The 16,681-nt window shown below is 43.3% G+C and overlaps 1 protein-coding gene across 2 annotated transcripts; it reads left to right on the top strand.

The window, feature by feature from the left end:
• The first annotated feature begins 210 nt into the window (after positions 1-210).
• amotl2a (angiomotin like 2a) lies at positions 211-8,201 on the top strand. Of its 2 annotated transcripts, none has more exons than XM_023425975.2 (11): positions 211-344; positions 1,130-1,930; positions 2,052-2,202; positions 2,831-2,975; positions 3,092-3,184; positions 4,579-4,874; positions 4,995-5,179; positions 5,286-5,387; positions 5,480-5,640; positions 5,975-6,157; positions 6,355-8,201. In XM_023425975.2, the coding sequence occupies exons 2-11, from the start codon at positions 1,218-1,220 to the stop codon at positions 6,438-6,440; spliced, it is 2,115 nt and encodes a 704-aa protein (XP_023281743.1). In that variant the 5' UTR covers positions 211-344; positions 1,130-1,217; the 3' UTR covers positions 6,441-8,201. The 2 variants fall into 2 exon arrangements, with proteins under 2 accessions (XP_023281743.1, XP_023281742.1); XM_023425974.2 differs by having other exon boundaries at positions 2,049-2,202.
• The last annotated feature ends 8,480 nt before the right edge of the window (positions 8,202-16,681 follow it).

The raw sequence follows: 16,681 nt of genomic DNA, 5'->3' as shown, positions 1-16,681 counted from the left end.
CTCCTCCTCCTCCTCCTCCTCCTCCCCTGTGCTCTGCTTTTGATCCCACAGGGACTTGGAGCCTTTACATTCCAGTCATTCCAGCCGCAGCGAACAATCGGCCCTCAGTTATTTATTGGTGCAGCTCGCAGCCTCGGTCTGCTCAGTCTGCTGCTGCCCGTCGGCGCGCACACACACACACCGACACACACACACCGACACACACACACACGGACAGAGACAAACGTACATGGAGCGGAGGAGCTCGGGAGACTTGTGGACATTGTTGAATTGAGCGCAGAAAAACTCACCGGGAGATTTCACCGCCTGCTCACCAGCTTCGTGTGGGATGAGACTAACACTCGGTAAGTTGTTTTTTATTTTTACGTTTTGTTTTTGTCTCAGTTTATCTCCCGCTCCGGGGCCGGACTGTGTCTGGATGCCTGATAACTAGACGTCTGAGCATGGCGCAGCACTGACTGACTTACTGCTGCATTAATTATGTTGCTTTTCCAGTTTGATCTCATATTTATTTTATTTATTGAGTAAAAGAAATACCTTTACTGGACTGTATCCGGTTTTCCAATGATATCTGAAGACCGAAATTAAAAGCCACTCACAACATAGAGCTTGTTGTAGATTGTGCGCCTCTTACCTTCCATCTCTGCGGTATTTGATCATATTATTACGAATAATTAACAGGAAGCTTTTATTTTTCTTTTGCATATTTTGGTATGTTTCCTGTTAAAGCATATGATTCATGCCAGATTAAGAAATCAGTCTATTTGTTGTTGTGTGAAAGTGTGGGAGGACTCTGACGTTCATAGCAACGGTTCAGTATTACTCTGCTGTCTGACTGGAGAAAGTTATGCTTTACAGTGTGTGGGCAATAAAACTGGATCTGCACTGACATCACTGTCAGGGGTATTTCCAGCAACAGCTCATGCACTCACAGCAAAAGTCATGGTGCAATAGCAGAGCTTGTGAATTATGACTGAGAGGAATGTTGTCAGTGTTTCTGCTTGTGGTTTACAGCAGAATCACAGCCATTACAAATGAATGAGGTCTGGGAATCCTGACAAAAATGCTGAGTTGATTAGATAAAATGAAAGATGTGCAAGTCTGATCAAGATTATTGTTTTTCTTTCAGATTTGTGATTTGTGAAGAGTCCAAACCGCCACCTCCAGGCTGTCTTCTTTTCTTTTTTTTTCCTTTTTCTAATTTCCCTCTGACTGAAATGAGAACTGCTGAAGACTCCTCAGGAACGGTCCTGCACCGTCTCATCCAGGAGCAGCTGCGCTACGGTAACCTGACGGACACTCGCACACTGCTGGCCATCCAGCAGCAGGCCCTGCGCGGAGGCAGCAGTGGCGGCGGCACAGGCTCCTCTCTGGAGAGCCTCACTCAGGAGGAGACCCAGTACATCCAGATGTCAACACGGCAGGAGCCTCAGGGCCAGGAGCACCAGGGGGACTGTCTGCGCTCTGAGAGCCCCATGTGCCACCTGTACCAGCTCCATGGTGAGGAGCTGCCCACTTATGAGGAGGCCAAGGCCCACTCCCAGTACCTGATCTCTCAGAAGGGGCAGGCAGAGCAAGGGGCCCCCGGCATGGACATGATGGGGAGTCGCAGTGAGGGACAGTGGGATCTTAAGAGGGAGCATGCTCGCTCCCTCAGTGAGAGGCTCATGCAGCTTTCTCTGGAGAGAAATGGACGCAGAGACAGTCTGGCTACGAGCTTTTCACACAGCTATCCACAGCTGTATAATAATAATGTGATAAATGCTGTGGCGCCCGACAGGCAGGGGGCTCAGCAGTGTGTCAACCATCGCGGGCCACCGCCGGACTATCCTTTCTGTGCCAGACTTCCTGGATATATGCTCAGTCACTCACAGGAGCATGTACAGTACTACAGAGACCCCCCTCCCCCCTTCCACTCACAGCATCACAGGTAACCACAGCAGGTGCAGGCCACCGCCGCGATCTCCAGACGATCGTTCACCCACTATCTCCGAGACATTGTGGTTTTCAGCAGAGTTGTAATGAGTCACCTGTATCTCCCCCCTCAGCAGGTATGTGTCCGCTCAGTCCCAGGCGGCTCACAGCGGCGTCTCCGCAGCCTCCAGCAACAACTCGGCTCAGACGGACGCGTTGATGCGGGAGAACGAGCGGCTCAGGAAGGAGCTGGAGGTCTACGCCGAGAAGGCCGCCCGGCTGCAGAAGGTGAGGGAGGACGGCGGTGCGATGAATTGGAGCCCGTTGGCTCGTAGAGGGAGTGGAAACTGTAAAACATCAGTTTTCCTGCCAGGGCATGTCAGGGTGATGAGCTGTCTGGCAGTTAAGAAATATGTAGAGGAGAGAGACGAGTTCAGCTCATGGGGAAGTGACACAGACGCATCTCCTCCCACAGTTTTTAATCATATTTATTTCCTGCTCCTTCTTTCTGTTTTGTTTGGGACTTTTCAATAATTCGCTTTTGCCAGTTGAGTGTTGGGAGTTTTCACACTATTCCAGCCCCATAGAATACCCACAATGCATCTTTATCCCCTTTTGTCTTTCAAAGCATGCTGGCGTATTGCCATGAAAGCAGACAAATGCCTTGACACCTGGACCCCACAAGTGTTCACTCAGGAATGTTGATTCCCACTTTTCAGTTGCGCATAGTGTTAGGAAGCCGTTTGCCTGTAGGCAGTAAAAAAAAAAAAAAAAGGTGGCCTTTGTGGGGATGACTAATTAGTCTCATTGATATTAACAACTGCAACTTAAACCACTATCCAGACACTGAATGAATGAGTTTGGGGGGTGGGGGCCTCTCCCAGAGATTCATGTTCTCCTCATATTTTCCTCTCAGCTGGAGCTGGAGATTCAGAGGATCTCTGAGGCTTATGAGACTCTGATGAAAGGTTCTGCCAAGCGGGAAACTCTGGAGAAAACAATGAGGAATAAACTAGAGGCTGAGATCAAGAGGATGCACGACTTCAACAGAGACCTGAGAGGTACGTGTTCATCCAATCCGCTGAAGTGACACAGTCCTGCTGTTAAAACGTGTGTGTGTATGTGTGTGTGTGTGTGTGTCTAACCGTCGTGTTTTGTTTTGCTCTCCTCGGTACAGAACAACTCGACACGGCTAACAAACAGCGAGCGGCCAAGGAAGCTGAGTGTACAGACCAGAAGCAGCACGTCTTTGTCAAGCTGCTGGAGCAGAGTGAGTTTATGTCTTTTTATTAGAGAAACTGTCTTTTCACGACACGATCCAATGACGGAGGAGAGAAGGAAGAGTTCAGGATCATTTTCCTTATCTTATCACACTGCCCTGTGAAGCACTTAACAATAGCAGGAACATAGTTGAGCAGGGATTGGTTTCCTCTCTCAGCGATGTGGCGTGTTGTAAAAGCCGCGGCCCCACACGGCTCTATCTCTAACGTTAAGAGTGACTCTTGGCACTTAGACGACGGTCATTTTTCATAGCTGCAGTAAATGTGGCCTGGATTCCAGGAATATTTTTTAGGTATTTCAGGCTGTTCCAACATTAGGAAGGCCTCCCACTCCCTCACACACACACACCCCCTCCCTCCTTGCTCAGTTTTGCATCACTGCCGACTTCCCTTCTCAAGGGGAACTAATAAGTCTAGGACTCCAGGGCGTCCGGGCCCGACTCAACATGACCTCTGGCTCGCTCACTCTCCTTGTTTGGGCATTTCTTTACCTCATGGTTCTGAATATTTCTGTCCTCCTTTTCTATTATGTGCAGGGATGCTGCTGCAGAATAAACCCAACTAACCTTTTTTTTTTTTTTTTTTTTTTTACCTTGCATATACATTTCTAAAAGTTAAGTTTAGTTTTATTTCCATAGTTACATAATCGGCCATACATACCATTCTGGGCATTTTTAAACAGCCGGTGGTCGGTTTGTTTTTCCTGAAAGCAGTTATCTTGGCTCAGCAGAGGCAAAAAAACACATAACATACAATAGTGGGATGTGTAGTTTTTTTGTTTTTTTTTTGTTAGAAGGACCACTTGAATTATATTTTGAGCTGCTTGTTTACTTCACGTCCTTAGAAGCATTCCAGAGCTTTTCCCAGTACAAAGCTATGCCTGTGTGCGTAAGTGGATAAGAGGAAGTCTGCATTCCCTCCACAGGCATGCACTCATGTTGTGTAATCACCCCCCTTTTTTTTTAAGTGGCACAGCAGATGAACTGGCTTTACTTTCTAACAGCCTTTATTTAAATCTGAGCTGCTTTTTAATGGGTTTTATGGAACATATTTTATTTTAATGATGATTGAATTTACGGTAACAACGGCCGTAGCGCTATGATTTATTTTCACTCGGGAGGACAGGGTGCCAAGTGGTCTGTTGTTGAACCACATGCCTTTATTGCAGCATCTAATGTCTCTTGTTGGGTCACATTCCATTTAAAGTGTAATTCTCTGAGTTGGCCGAGTCAATGAAGGGCCACTGAACTGTCCTGATGTACAGTATAGCCCTCTTTAGTATTCCTTTGACCTACGACCCTCTGACTCCTACAACCTCCAGGACCAGGTCATAGTTACTCTTCCCGCCTCTGACCTGTACTTTTTTCCCCTTTCTGTCTCTTAGATGAAGAGCAGCAACGAGAGCGCGACCGTCTGGAGAGGCAGATTCAGCATCTGCGCGTCTCCGGGGAGGAGTGCCATCGGAGGCGGGAGCTGCTGGAGCAGGGCCTGGCCTCGGCCAAGGCCCGCAACCGGCAGCTGGAGGAAGAACTGCAGAGGAAGAGAGCGTACGTGGAGAAAGTGGAGCGGCTGCAGAGCGCGCTGGCTCAGCTGCAGGCGGCGTGCGAGAAGAGGGAGGCGCTGGAGCTGCGGCTTCGCACGCGGCTCGAGCAGGAGCTGAAGAGCCTCAGGGCGCAACAGGTGAGGAGAAGACCACGTTACATAGACGAGCGTTTCTTCTTTATGTCTGCAGCTTGGAGAATACGCTTATTTGTTATGTTAAGCCTAATGTTGACCACTCCATCATGTCTTTTCTCTCAGTCTCAGAACCAGGCAGCTGACCCCACAGCGTCCGGACTGAGCTCCTCCACGTTGCAGCTGAGGGAGAAAGAGGAGCGTATTCTGGCTCTGGAGGCAGACATCACCAAGTGGGAGCAAAAGTACCTGGAGGAGAGCACCATGAGGCAGTTTGCAATGGACGCAGCCGCCACTGCTGCAGCACAGAGGTGTGATGACACGTACACAAATGTAGTAAAGGAAAAAAACTGGTTTATTACAAGTGCAGTGAAGTTTACGGATCAAGAATTTAACAGTCGTCTGTTTTACTTTCAGAGATACAACCATCATCAATCACTCACCCCGACACTCGCCCAACAGCAGCTTTAATGAAGACCTGCCTTTGTCGAGTCATAGATATCAGGAGATGGAGAACAGGTACACATCTTCCCACGTTCGTGTTTTGAACACCAGTTCATGTCTTACTGCTCGGGGGGTTTGTGAGCTCATCATGTCCTCCATGCGTTTAGGATCCGGGCACTTCACGCTCAGCTCCTGGAGAAGGACGCCGTGGTTAAAGTCCTCCAGCAGCGCTCCAGATGGGAGCAGGGCAAGCTGGAGAAACAGGGGCTTCGGCTGGCAAGGTCCGCCCCCTCCATCAACACCGTGACCAGCAGCACGGAGAGTAAAGGTGAGTTTTTGGGGTTTTTTTGTCCTCACACTTCTCGCCCCGCTGAGGAATTTTCGAATCTAATGACATGTGCGATCAAACGACAACTGGCAGACTGGTCTGTGTCACCAGACAGAATGTGCACTTCCTAAAAAAAAGAAGTGTGGGAGCAGGAGACAACCGTTTGGTGTCCCTCAAATAGGCAACTTGTTTTTTAAAGCGGAATGCATATCATCTCTCACTCCAGAATAGCCGCATCCAGAATAGTCATGGGAAGAACTCAACAAGGGCAGATGTGTAAATGTGGATGTAAGCGGGTAATTAAGCAGCCTCCTCTCTTTGTCTGCGTTTGTAGGAAAGAGCCTCTCAGATGACCTGACAGGTGCCGCCGCGCTGCAGCCCCACCCCCGCGCGGTGCCCAAGGGCGCGAGCAGAGACTCGAGCACCCAAAGCGACGAGGCCCCGCAGGAGCCTGAGCTCGCCGCAGAGCCTCGCGAGCTAAAAGCCGAGCCTGAGGCAGCTTCAGCAGCTACCACCGGTGGGTTTATTGTTCTGTGAAGCACTTGACATCCAGCCCTTTTTTATTCTATATGACCACTTTATAAATGTACTGTACTCGTGCAGATAAATGAAACAAGGTCATGTGCAGCTTTGCAGACAGCCATCACTGCAGTTGTATTTGCTCCATCATACCAAAGTTGTTTTTCTAATCTGCTAATTTTATCCTCACTGCAGACACCTCGGAGGAGCCGCAGGCACCGCTCAAGACATTCAAGAGCATCAACAGCTCAGACGCAGAGGTGGTTGAAATCCTCATTTGAGCGCTGGCTGAGGCTCAAATAACTGAGCGGTGACGGGCAACGGCGAACGGACGCTTTTGGCCAAGGTGTTAACGGCTTTCCTCCCTGTCTGACTACTATAAAGAAAGGCAGAGTCCAGAATGTGACACAGTTTTGAGGGCAGAGCTGAGCTTTCCCTCTCCTGCTTCTGCACAATTCACAAACTCTGAGGTTTTGCCTCACAAGTCAGAATCCTTCTAGGTACCTGGACAGTATTCTGCATTGTGAATCTGAACTGGGCTGCTGATTGTGCATATACATGGGTTGTGCATGTTTTGTTTTGTTTTTTAGTTATGTATTGTATTTATATTTGTAAATGCTGCTCATATTGTGATATTTGTGTTTGAGAGGTGAGAAGGACATGGATCACTTTTTAATATATATTCAAATGACTCACTCTCTGGATTACATGCGCAGCCTGTCTACATTTTGTTTCCAGTAGCATGCCTATTACCATGGGAATATTTATAAAAAACGACTCAGTATAAGCATCTATGTTATCATGCCGTGTGTGAGGATTATTCTGTTTAGCAGAACAACTCGAACCCCTAAATTAACAGTCGCTCCTCTCTTTAAAATACACTCGGGGGGCCCTGCTCAGCAGAGGCTTTGGAAACTTCCCTTGAATGTGGAGCAAGCTCATTTCTCTCTTAAAAAAGCCTGCGAGGATTGACAGTGTTTCACGGGCGTCTAATTTTCCAGATCCTGGGGTTAATGTTTGGGGCCTCAGATGGCGGCTGCCCAACATTTCGCTCCCCTTCGCTGACACGCCGGAGCTAATCTTCTCACATTCCTCGCAGAGGGAATGCTCCCGTTAAAGAAAAAGGCTATCTAAAGTCTGACCCCTCACCCTTGTTAAAATGGCGTGCATTCTCCACATGATTCATTCTCTGGGGCTGGTTATTTCTTCTGAGCCGCGGTAGCTGGTTCTACCAGAAGTGTAGAAATGGTCAACTATAATTGGCCTGCATTTGCTACTCTATTTGTTGTCCCCATCACTGTGTTATATTCAGCCGTGTTTTCTCCGTTACTCACATTTCTGAGTCGACTACATCCCCGACATGGAATCTTCTATTTATTTCTCCCCGCATAGTGTAGGATCACTGAACACTGCTGAATGTAGACTCCTGTTTTGTTTCTGTTCTGTAGCTAACTGGAATATGCCACAGTTCAGATTTGTTCTACTCTTTCGAGGGGAATACCGCCCAAATTCATCGTTTTTCGCAATCACAGTTTTAAAAATGTTAGTGATGTTGTCAGTTGTGGGAGTCACAAACTCCAGCTCCATCTTTTACAGCATCGATAACAGTGATGAGTATTGTTTGAGGTCTTACAAACAGCTTGTGAAATCTCACAATTGAGCTGGTATTCCCCTTCATATTCCCCTTCACGGTGCATTTGCTGGTCAGTGCAACGCGTCAGTTTGAGTTAATGCCCTTCACTTTTCTTTTGAATGTGTTTACATGAATGGCTATTTTGAAGTGAGAGAAGTTAATATATTTTGTAGTTGTTTGGTTTTTTTTTCATTTATATTCGTGTATTTGTTTTGTTTCCTGGTGCCAAAGATGTACTCGACTTTTAAGTTATAACCGATGACAAATGACAGGTTCTGGTAAGGTGCCTTGCTTCACCTGGTTGACCCATGATATGATGTTGCTGTGAACTTTTGTAAAGGAAACATTTGTATGTATGCCTTAACATTTCACAATAATAGATTAAAATTCTTAATATATGTCTTATAAACGGCTTTCTGTTTTAATTGTTGCACTGGTTTTATACTGTATAAGCATTCGATTGAAAACCTGAACATCTGAGGTGTCACGGAAAGTTAGCTGTCAGACCTTTGCCTGATACCTTCACTTTATTTAATACAACTATTCAACTGTGATCCATCTCAATCAATAAGACAAACAGCTGTGTTCTTCAAATAAATCCGCTGTTTGTTACCTGTCCAGCACAAAAAAGGCAGGTAGACAAAGTTAGCTACTAGCTGGTGAACGTTTAGCAGCTAAATATTACATATAAGCAACTGTACATTAGGTAAAACACAGCATAATTATAAAGCTATTTAATGTAGCCGATGTAGCTTTCATTTAAGTGACAGTTACAGGATAATGGTAAATGCCAAAACATACTGTAAGAGTAGGGAAGTGTTTTCAGTTATAGAACAATATCTTCCTAAAGATAGATAGATAGATAGATAGAGAGATAGATAGCTTGATAGCCTAGCTACTATCTATCTATCTATCTCTCTAGCTAGCTAGTTAGCACGCTAGAGAGATAGATAGATATGCTATCAAGCTAGCCTATCAAGCTAGCATATCTAGCTAGCTAGCTGTAGCGGCCTTTCTGTTTATTTGAACAAGGGTGTATTTGCAATTGTTAAAACACTCCACTTTCCATTTGAATCTGTGAAACGTGTTATTGCACATTTCAAAAGTTATAGTCTGTCCGTAGTCTGTCAGTGTCAAACTCTCACCTACTGCAGACTTGAAGGGATGTTTCTAAATTGTTTGTGTTTCTTTCCTTCATTGAGAATGGAGGCTGTGGTCAATTTGAATTCATGGTCGACATGATGGATTCCAGTTGACCCATTTTTTAATGGGGGAAAGTGAATCAAAATTTCCATAGAAACTCAACAAACCACTGATACATACTGCTTTGTATCTATGTGCTCTGTAAGTGTTGTTGTGTTGCCAAAGTACGGCTAATATGCTCCATAACCCACCTTGAAGCTATGAATTTCCATCGGAGACTGTGTCTTAGTAAAGACGTGACTCTGCAGAATATACTTAACACACATATGTGTTGTGTTTAGAGCTTGTTATGCCGCCCCAGTCTTTATTCACAAAGTGAATAATAAACTTTAGACCAAGTGACTGCAGCAGTGCTCAAGATAGTGAAACATTTCCAGTATGAATCTTTATTTATGCCTTTAAAACCTTTTGCCAGTGGAGAACACTATATATGTTTTATATTGGTGATATATATAAACTTGGCACCATGTGTAGCAATATTATTAATTTGGAGGAAACGCCATAAATGACAATATTTGGACTCAGCATCCAGAAAATCTAGAGTTCAGTCTTTTACTCTTTGCTGCACCAAGTCAATTCTTCATGGGTTTTTACAATGAACACAATGTCTTCATGACACTTACCCTCACCTGACGGACACAGTGCAGCCCTGATGATCAGTTTTTCATTATTCTTCAAGAGTCTCATGACAGACAAACGTCAGAAATGCTGCGCTGTAAGTTGTTCTTTGTGTCCTGCACATCACAACCTAAACAAATGAAGACATACTTGGAATTTCAGATGATCATCAGATGATCTTGTTTCACATGATGTAAAATTTCAAACCTGCATCACAGTGAACCTGTAATGTGCTCAGTGCAGGAAAGTTGACATAGAGTGCAAAAAGAAATGTAAGCCTTGACAATGTTATGTCTGAATTATCCCTGCTTTTAAGGAAGTTTACTTTTTAGGTGTATTTTCTCCCAAGTAAATTTCCAGTCAGCTTTTACATGCAAAAGAATTCTTCTGTGCACTTCGAGTTTTAATGTAAATATTTTTTCCTTCCTTGGTTCCCCTGGTGAGCTGCAGATGGCATTCCATAGATGCCACACATTTTCCTCCCGCTGCCTTCACTTGTTGTAGCCGAGTGCCACTTTTCTCAGCTTTCTCAGCCTTTTATTTAGTTGGGACACGTGTAGCACATCGGGGTCTGTGAATTATGCTCAGATAGATCACATTTTGGATATTTCATCCTGCTTCTATTGACAGTACAAGAGAGACAAGAGCCCCCACCACACCATCAGGGATGTTAAGGGGTTCTGAAGGTGAAAGGTTATGAATACTTGACTCCAGGAGGAACAACTTAGCAGAGGGAGACTCATTCCCAGGAACGCTCAAGTGTCCTAAAGTCGTCATCATCCAGAGAGGATGAAAAAAAAAGAAAAAGAAAAATTCACTCCTAAGTACGTGTGTGCATTCCACACACATCTGGACTCTTGCAGGAATTACTGTGATTGTTGTCAGGATTGTTGCATTTATTACCATGATTTCACCACTTTGACTCCCAGTAACTGTGAGCGGTTCTCACGTAACCAAACCATCAGTCATAGTGGATCAAGAACAGATGTCAACGAAGCAAGCTCGCTCCGAGATAATGAAGTTTCATTGTTTGTTTGACATGGTCAGTAAACTGTAGGATCGTGTAATAATGAACATTCTTCACATCCTGTCTTTATGTTTGGGACAATTTACGCTACTTCAATTCATCTCACCTTAACGGTTATTGCACTTTAAAAGTCATGCACTGTTTGTATCCTAATGTAAGTAAATCAGTGTGTCTGGCAGCAACAGAGGGGACAATTGGTAACAAATCATCTGTCCCCCTTTTGGAGGCTTTTGAGCATATTTTGCTCTAAAAGCCTGCGTGAAATACTTGGAAAAATAACAGTGGAGCTCTGTGTTTTGCCTTAATTTCCATGGAGATTCCAAAACTTCCTGCCTACAGCGGTCTTGGAATGTGCCCCCACCCCCCCTTAACTTTTCCACATAAATCAGGGCACCGTTCCTCTAATTTCAGTGTTACTGAGATGAAGCAAAACCTCTCAGATAGCAGGCCATTTGCAGCGAATTTCTTAAGCCCGTGTTCACTTGCAGCACCGTGTGGCTGGTAAGGCAAAAGGGCATGGAGGCGTTTAGCTTCAGGTGTTAACTGTTGCCGAGCAGCAGGAAGAGCACCGCACCTGTTCTGCTCCTCTGTCGCTTACCTGTCATCCTCCCTCTCATTCTCTTTTCTTGGATAATACTTGTCGTCGTGTCAAATTTGTTGCTTGTTGTTTAGACTTGATAATTAAAGCTGCACTAATCAATATTTCCGTATTAACAATGGACCAAATGACTATAACCAATGTGAAAGTTGTCATATAAGTTGTCAGATAATCATCACCCAGCTCTGCAATCAATCATTGTTTTGATAATCACGTCCCACAACTTTACTGTGTTTGTTCTCACCACTCTCATTATTGTTTCCAGCTGCAGCAGGCAACTGTTTCCAGCTAAATAGCCACTGTATGCTACCTGCCCCCGCACCAAAGGACAAAGTTAGCTGTGTTCACAAGCTATTTGCTAACTTTATCTGCCTGTTTGTTAGCGTTTAAAGGGCCAGATAAATCCCACAGGGGTTGGTGGATGCCAAAAAAAAGAGCTAAAAAGAAGTCTGAATATTGGGCAGACATCCATCAGATGACCAGAAACACATTGAAAAGAATGCCAGTGTTGCTCCATGATTGCATGATGTGTAATTAGGCAACAGTTTCCTAACAGGTTTGTTACAAGGACTTTATACGGTGATAATGATGATAATATGTCAGAGTTATGTTTAAAGGTTGTTCTGCAAGCGGCCAAAACATCAGTTAATCCTGACACTTCCCCTCACATGACTAAAGCTTGAATATTGAATCATTATAATGCAATGAAACGTGTTGATATTCTAATAATTATGTTTATAACAACGATGGATCAAATGAGTATGTGTGATGCAAAAGGGGTTGATTGAAACCCTCAGACAATAATTACCCAGCTCTGCATTTCCCCTCAGCTCTGTGGAGGGTTTTAGTGTCTTTCAGCTCGTTGTTTTGGTTTTAGTGCCCTCAACTTTACTGTGTGGGTTCACTCTCATCTCTCTCATCAGCATAATCTTTGGCTGCAGCGTGCAGCTGCTGTTTTCACTGATAAACCCATTGTCACAGTCCTAGTCCTTCATGAAACATGCATGAGGCACCATGTTCACCATGGCTGTTTGGCCGGCTGCAGTCTAGGACTTCCAGTGGTTTCCAGTGAATCAACTGACCTGCACAATCCAGAAAGACTGATTCACTGTAGGAACAGAAATGAGTCGATGAGTCAAAATGTTCTGTGTCTGAAGCCACACAGAGAGATGTGCTGTGAGGGATGATCTCCTGTCTAAATGAACACAGTGACACCTGAGTGAGTGGTAATGATTTGACACTGTGGAACCAGGTGCAAGCTACTTACCTGTGAAAAGTCGTTTTTAAAAGTCTGGGCTGTCAATGAGTAATTAACAATGTAGACGAATGAGTAAGAGCCTAATTATAATGTGAAATGACAGAGGTGATTCAGAAGAACAGAGGCTGAAGAATTCACGCTGGGAAGATGAGTTAAAGGGTGGATAAATCACTGTAGCTATGAGAACCATAGGCAGTGTGTTGTCCCTGAAAACCCCCTGTCAGCAGATACATGTTAACACTTGGATGTCACGCTAGTTTAGTCTCAGCCTCATTCAGTGCGATTTATACCCACATTTGAAAACGTTTTCCCCATATCCTCTTACTTTTCTGTGACAATTAATATCTCTGAGGCTGAACTTCATGAAAACCCACATCATAACCAGTCAGCAATAATATCCAAAGAATGCTCGTCATGAGGGTTTCACAAGTTCCCAGTTAAAGCAGCATACCGACAGGTTTAAGTAAGTGAGTGAGTGAGTGAGCAAAGCTGGGAAATGTAGTGCTCATGCCTCAGAGTGTTTTCTATATTTCATATATATGTTATATACTGTATATGTGGCCCAGGTGTGTGTAAATGATGATGTACTGCCCTCTGTGAGATTGTGGAGTCAGTCTGCACTCAGATGCTGAAAGAAAGGTCAGTGATATCGAGATAATCATGAATGACTGTAGCTGATATGGGGCGGAGCAGACAGCATTCTTCTTCTTTTTTTGCTCAATATTTACACCTTGAAAGATTCACAATGTATGAAACAGACATAGATTGTGCATAACCACAAAACATGTCTCATGTCTGAGAATTTACCAATTTTGTTCCCTATTTTAGACTTAAAATAAAAGAGCATTTATGTATATATATGTAGCATGTATGTCAAATCTGTAACTACGAAAAGGTGTTTTAATATCTGTAGTATAATAAAAAAAAATCAAGCTCAATCAAGCATGGACATGTCAGTGTATTCTTTCAAAGCTCTGTAACCTTTTCATTGATGGTCAAAATTTTTATTATTTTCCTCTTGTACGTTTAACCTTCTCCCCTGTGTCATGTCAACTCTGAGCAAAATGCCTACAGTTTACAGGTCAAGAGCTGAATCGCTCCGGGGAGTTTACTTCAGCTGTCCTTCTGTTCCAGGGCGAGTGACAGAGACGTTCATGGGGGAAATACTTGTGACCAGTAGATGTGAAGATAGTCAGAGATATGGTCTTCTGAATAATTGAAGAAATGCTGGAACTGAAAGCAGCTGAAAAACAGTGAATGTTCACAGTGTCCAAACACACTGTCACTCACTGACCACAGACTCTGTCTCCAGGGCTGTAGCAGTGATGGGAGGAGTGGAACTAAGCATGATTAGCACTATCAATGATGTGCTACTGTGTTGAATCAATAATTCGACAATGTGTTTCTTAAATGGCTGGACCCCGCTCTTTAATTTTGAACAGACCATCCGAGATGTTTTACAAACACTTCTTCTTCTTCACAAACAGATGATCCTAATAACCAATAAAGATGCATGTGCTTCATCGCTGCTACGTCACAACCTCTCTCCTATACTGTCAGAAAACATGTTGGAAATACAGTCCCTGACAAAAGTCTTGTCACTTATCCATTTTGTAGAAACAACAGCTTATAACCTGACTTTTAATTAATCCATTGGTTTTAGAAATGGCTCATTTGAAAGCTAAAACCCTCCCAAATTAGGTTTAATATACTAAAATAAATTTGCTTCACTGAAGAAAGATTGATCATTTAATGAAGACAGAAAGGTCAGATTTCAGACAAAAGTTTTGTCGCCTACAGAGAGTAATGTGAAAATTGAACAAATAATTTACTTCAAATACAAAAATATGTTGCATAACATCAGTGAATTAAGTAGTGGTGCTGTGAGATCCATATTTAATATCTTGTATGACTTAAATATTAAATGTTAAATATTTGTCATATAGAAGATTGTTCATTTAATACTCAAACCAGTCCTCAACTGAAGCAGACATTCATGCACCTATCCTGACAGCTGACCGATATTTGTGATTAACTGTGATCCACCGCATCTTAACTCAAGTGTTTGTCTTTTCATTTGACGAGCAGACATCAAATTGTATAGTCATTTGAAACATATATTCCAGACAGTCAAGAATGTCATGCCAGAAAGATGAAAGTTTTGGACAACCCCAAAATAGATGATGATGGTTGGCCACATCTGCACCACACACCCTCCAACAACTTGTTCCGTTACCTTGGTGTCTCTTCTGAGCAGGTGTTATAAAAAATCTCACAATGTTTTTCCATCCAAACTCTCGCCAGTTGTGTGAAGTTGTGGTTTTCCATTGTAATTTACAAATGTTTTCCCATTCATCCCCAGATATGACGAAATCTCCCTCCCTTTCCCATTTACATTTAATATGCAGGCTGTTCCAATTCGGGGAGTTTTGGAGAACTTTGTATAATCTAGATATTAATTTCTTTCCACTCCCAGATTTATGAATTGAAACGAAAACCTTCAGGATATCACTACTCTGGTCCTCTGTCAAAATTGTATGTAATCGATTCCTTACTTGGAGGTATCTGAAAAAATCCTGCCTCTCTAAATCATATTCCCTTTTGAGATCGCCAAAACCCTCCACAGACCCATTGTGTATAAAGCTTGGATTTTTTTGTTACAGTGCAGACCTGATGTTTTAATGTCTTCATTTTATTTGATCAATACGTCAATTTTTCAGCCAAGTGTCAATTATTACGATTTATTTTCAAATTTCCAGCATTTCCACTCAAATTAAAAATGGGCATGAAAATAGATGAATGGAAACACACAGTGATTCAGAGTAAGTTAAATTCATAATCGATTTTATATTTGGAGATATGATATATTACGTACTTATTCACATATTTGAAAATTTGTTTTTTTTTTAAAGACAGAAATAGGTGCGGGTGACCATCATCTCCCAGAAGAGGATGATGAGGGTCATGCAGCTTCGTCACCTGCAGGCTCTGACTGAACTTTGACCTCTTCAGATGTAAAATCAAGACTCTGTGCAGAGGAAAGAAAACAGTCATGAAAGAAAATAAATGCAGATCTGATGGATTACAAAATTTAAGCAGTGAGTGAATAGAAAGCACTTTGTCTGGATCGGCAGCTACAGATTTAGGAATCTCAGACTGTGCAGCAGACATTTGAAAATATGTTGGTTAAATGTAAAGTAAATATGATATGTAGTTAAAGGGTCTCTCAGAGTTAGTGGACCACAGTGTGTGGCCAACTACGGTTCACGGCCAAAAATTCTTTTAGCCGGCAGCAGAGGTAGTCAAAGAGCCGGATTGATGTGTGTGTAAAAGGGAGAGCCGGGAGAGCTTTGTGTGTGGTTCAGTCTAAACAAGTAAAGGACGAGGAGTCTTAGCAGCAATATAGCAAGATCTCTGTATAAAGGGTTTAATACATTACAACGATGTGGAATAAAGGTGCAACATTCCCACTTTGAACAGTCTCCATCATTTCTGTCTCCTCTTTGATGTCACTCCTCACGTGTTTCAGCTTCTTTCTCGAACACTTTTCTTTGTCTTGTCTAGATATAGATGCACTTGCTTTCAATTTACACAAGAAACTACCAAGACCCTGAAAGCAGCTAAATGCAATTCAGCCATCTTTTATTTTATTATTTACATCTGTCACATGTCAAAATGTCCTCCAGGAAAAAATAAACCCATAAATGGATTCTCTTTTGTTCAGCTCAACAACTTTCCCTCATACACACTTCACCTATAGGTCAAAACCATAGTCTGATCCTGCGGCATTGCTGCGGTTGACTACCTCCCTCTAGTGTTGCATTCAAGGTACTGCGGTGGCACTAGTGTAAAGTAGGAGGGTTCAAGTGTTAGCGCCGTCGCAGGACCGAGCAGCAAGCTCCAATCAGTTTGCAAAGCGGGAGAGTCCTACGGATCATTAAGCGATGGTCACATGACAAACAGACAGCATCAGGCTGCTCGTAGTGGAAATCCGTGTAGTCGACGTGTTTAATGATCCCTATAGAAAAGTTACGGTACATTTTCTGCATTAATGTACAGACTTTTCCTTTCAATGCTCACACATATGGGATGCATAGGAAAGCAAATAGCCACAGAAATGAATGTGATGATGAAAAAAGTACTGCTTCAACACCATATGTTAGTAAACAGATACATGTTGCTAAT

The sequence above is a fragment of the Seriola lalandi genome, unplaced genomic scaffold (assembly GCF_002814215.2).
Source record: "Seriola lalandi dorsalis isolate HSWRI2012SDOR001 ecotype SW California unplaced genomic scaffold, Sedor1 jcf7180002054797, whole genome shotgun sequence".
NCBI lineage: Eukaryota > Metazoa > Chordata > Actinopteri > Carangiformes > Carangidae > Seriola > Seriola lalandi.
This window is presented reverse-complemented; position numbering and strand designations above follow the sequence as displayed.

What these genes read in the sequence shown, in the direction of transcription:
- amotl2a (XM_023425974.2), top strand. Translation starts at nt 1,218, where the DNA reads ATGAGAACTGCTGAAGACTCCTCAGGAACGGTCCTGCACCGTCTCATC. An exon ending in AGGCCGCCCGGCTGCAGAAG is followed by an intron (nt 2,203 to 2,830) that starts GTGAGGGAGGAC and finishes TTTTCCTCTCAG; the next exon opens with CTGGAGCTGGAGATTCAGAG. An exon ending in CTTCAACAGAGACCTGAGAG is followed by an intron (nt 2,976 to 3,091) that starts GTACGTGTTCAT and finishes TCCTCGGTACAG; the next exon opens with AACAACTCGACACGGCTAAC.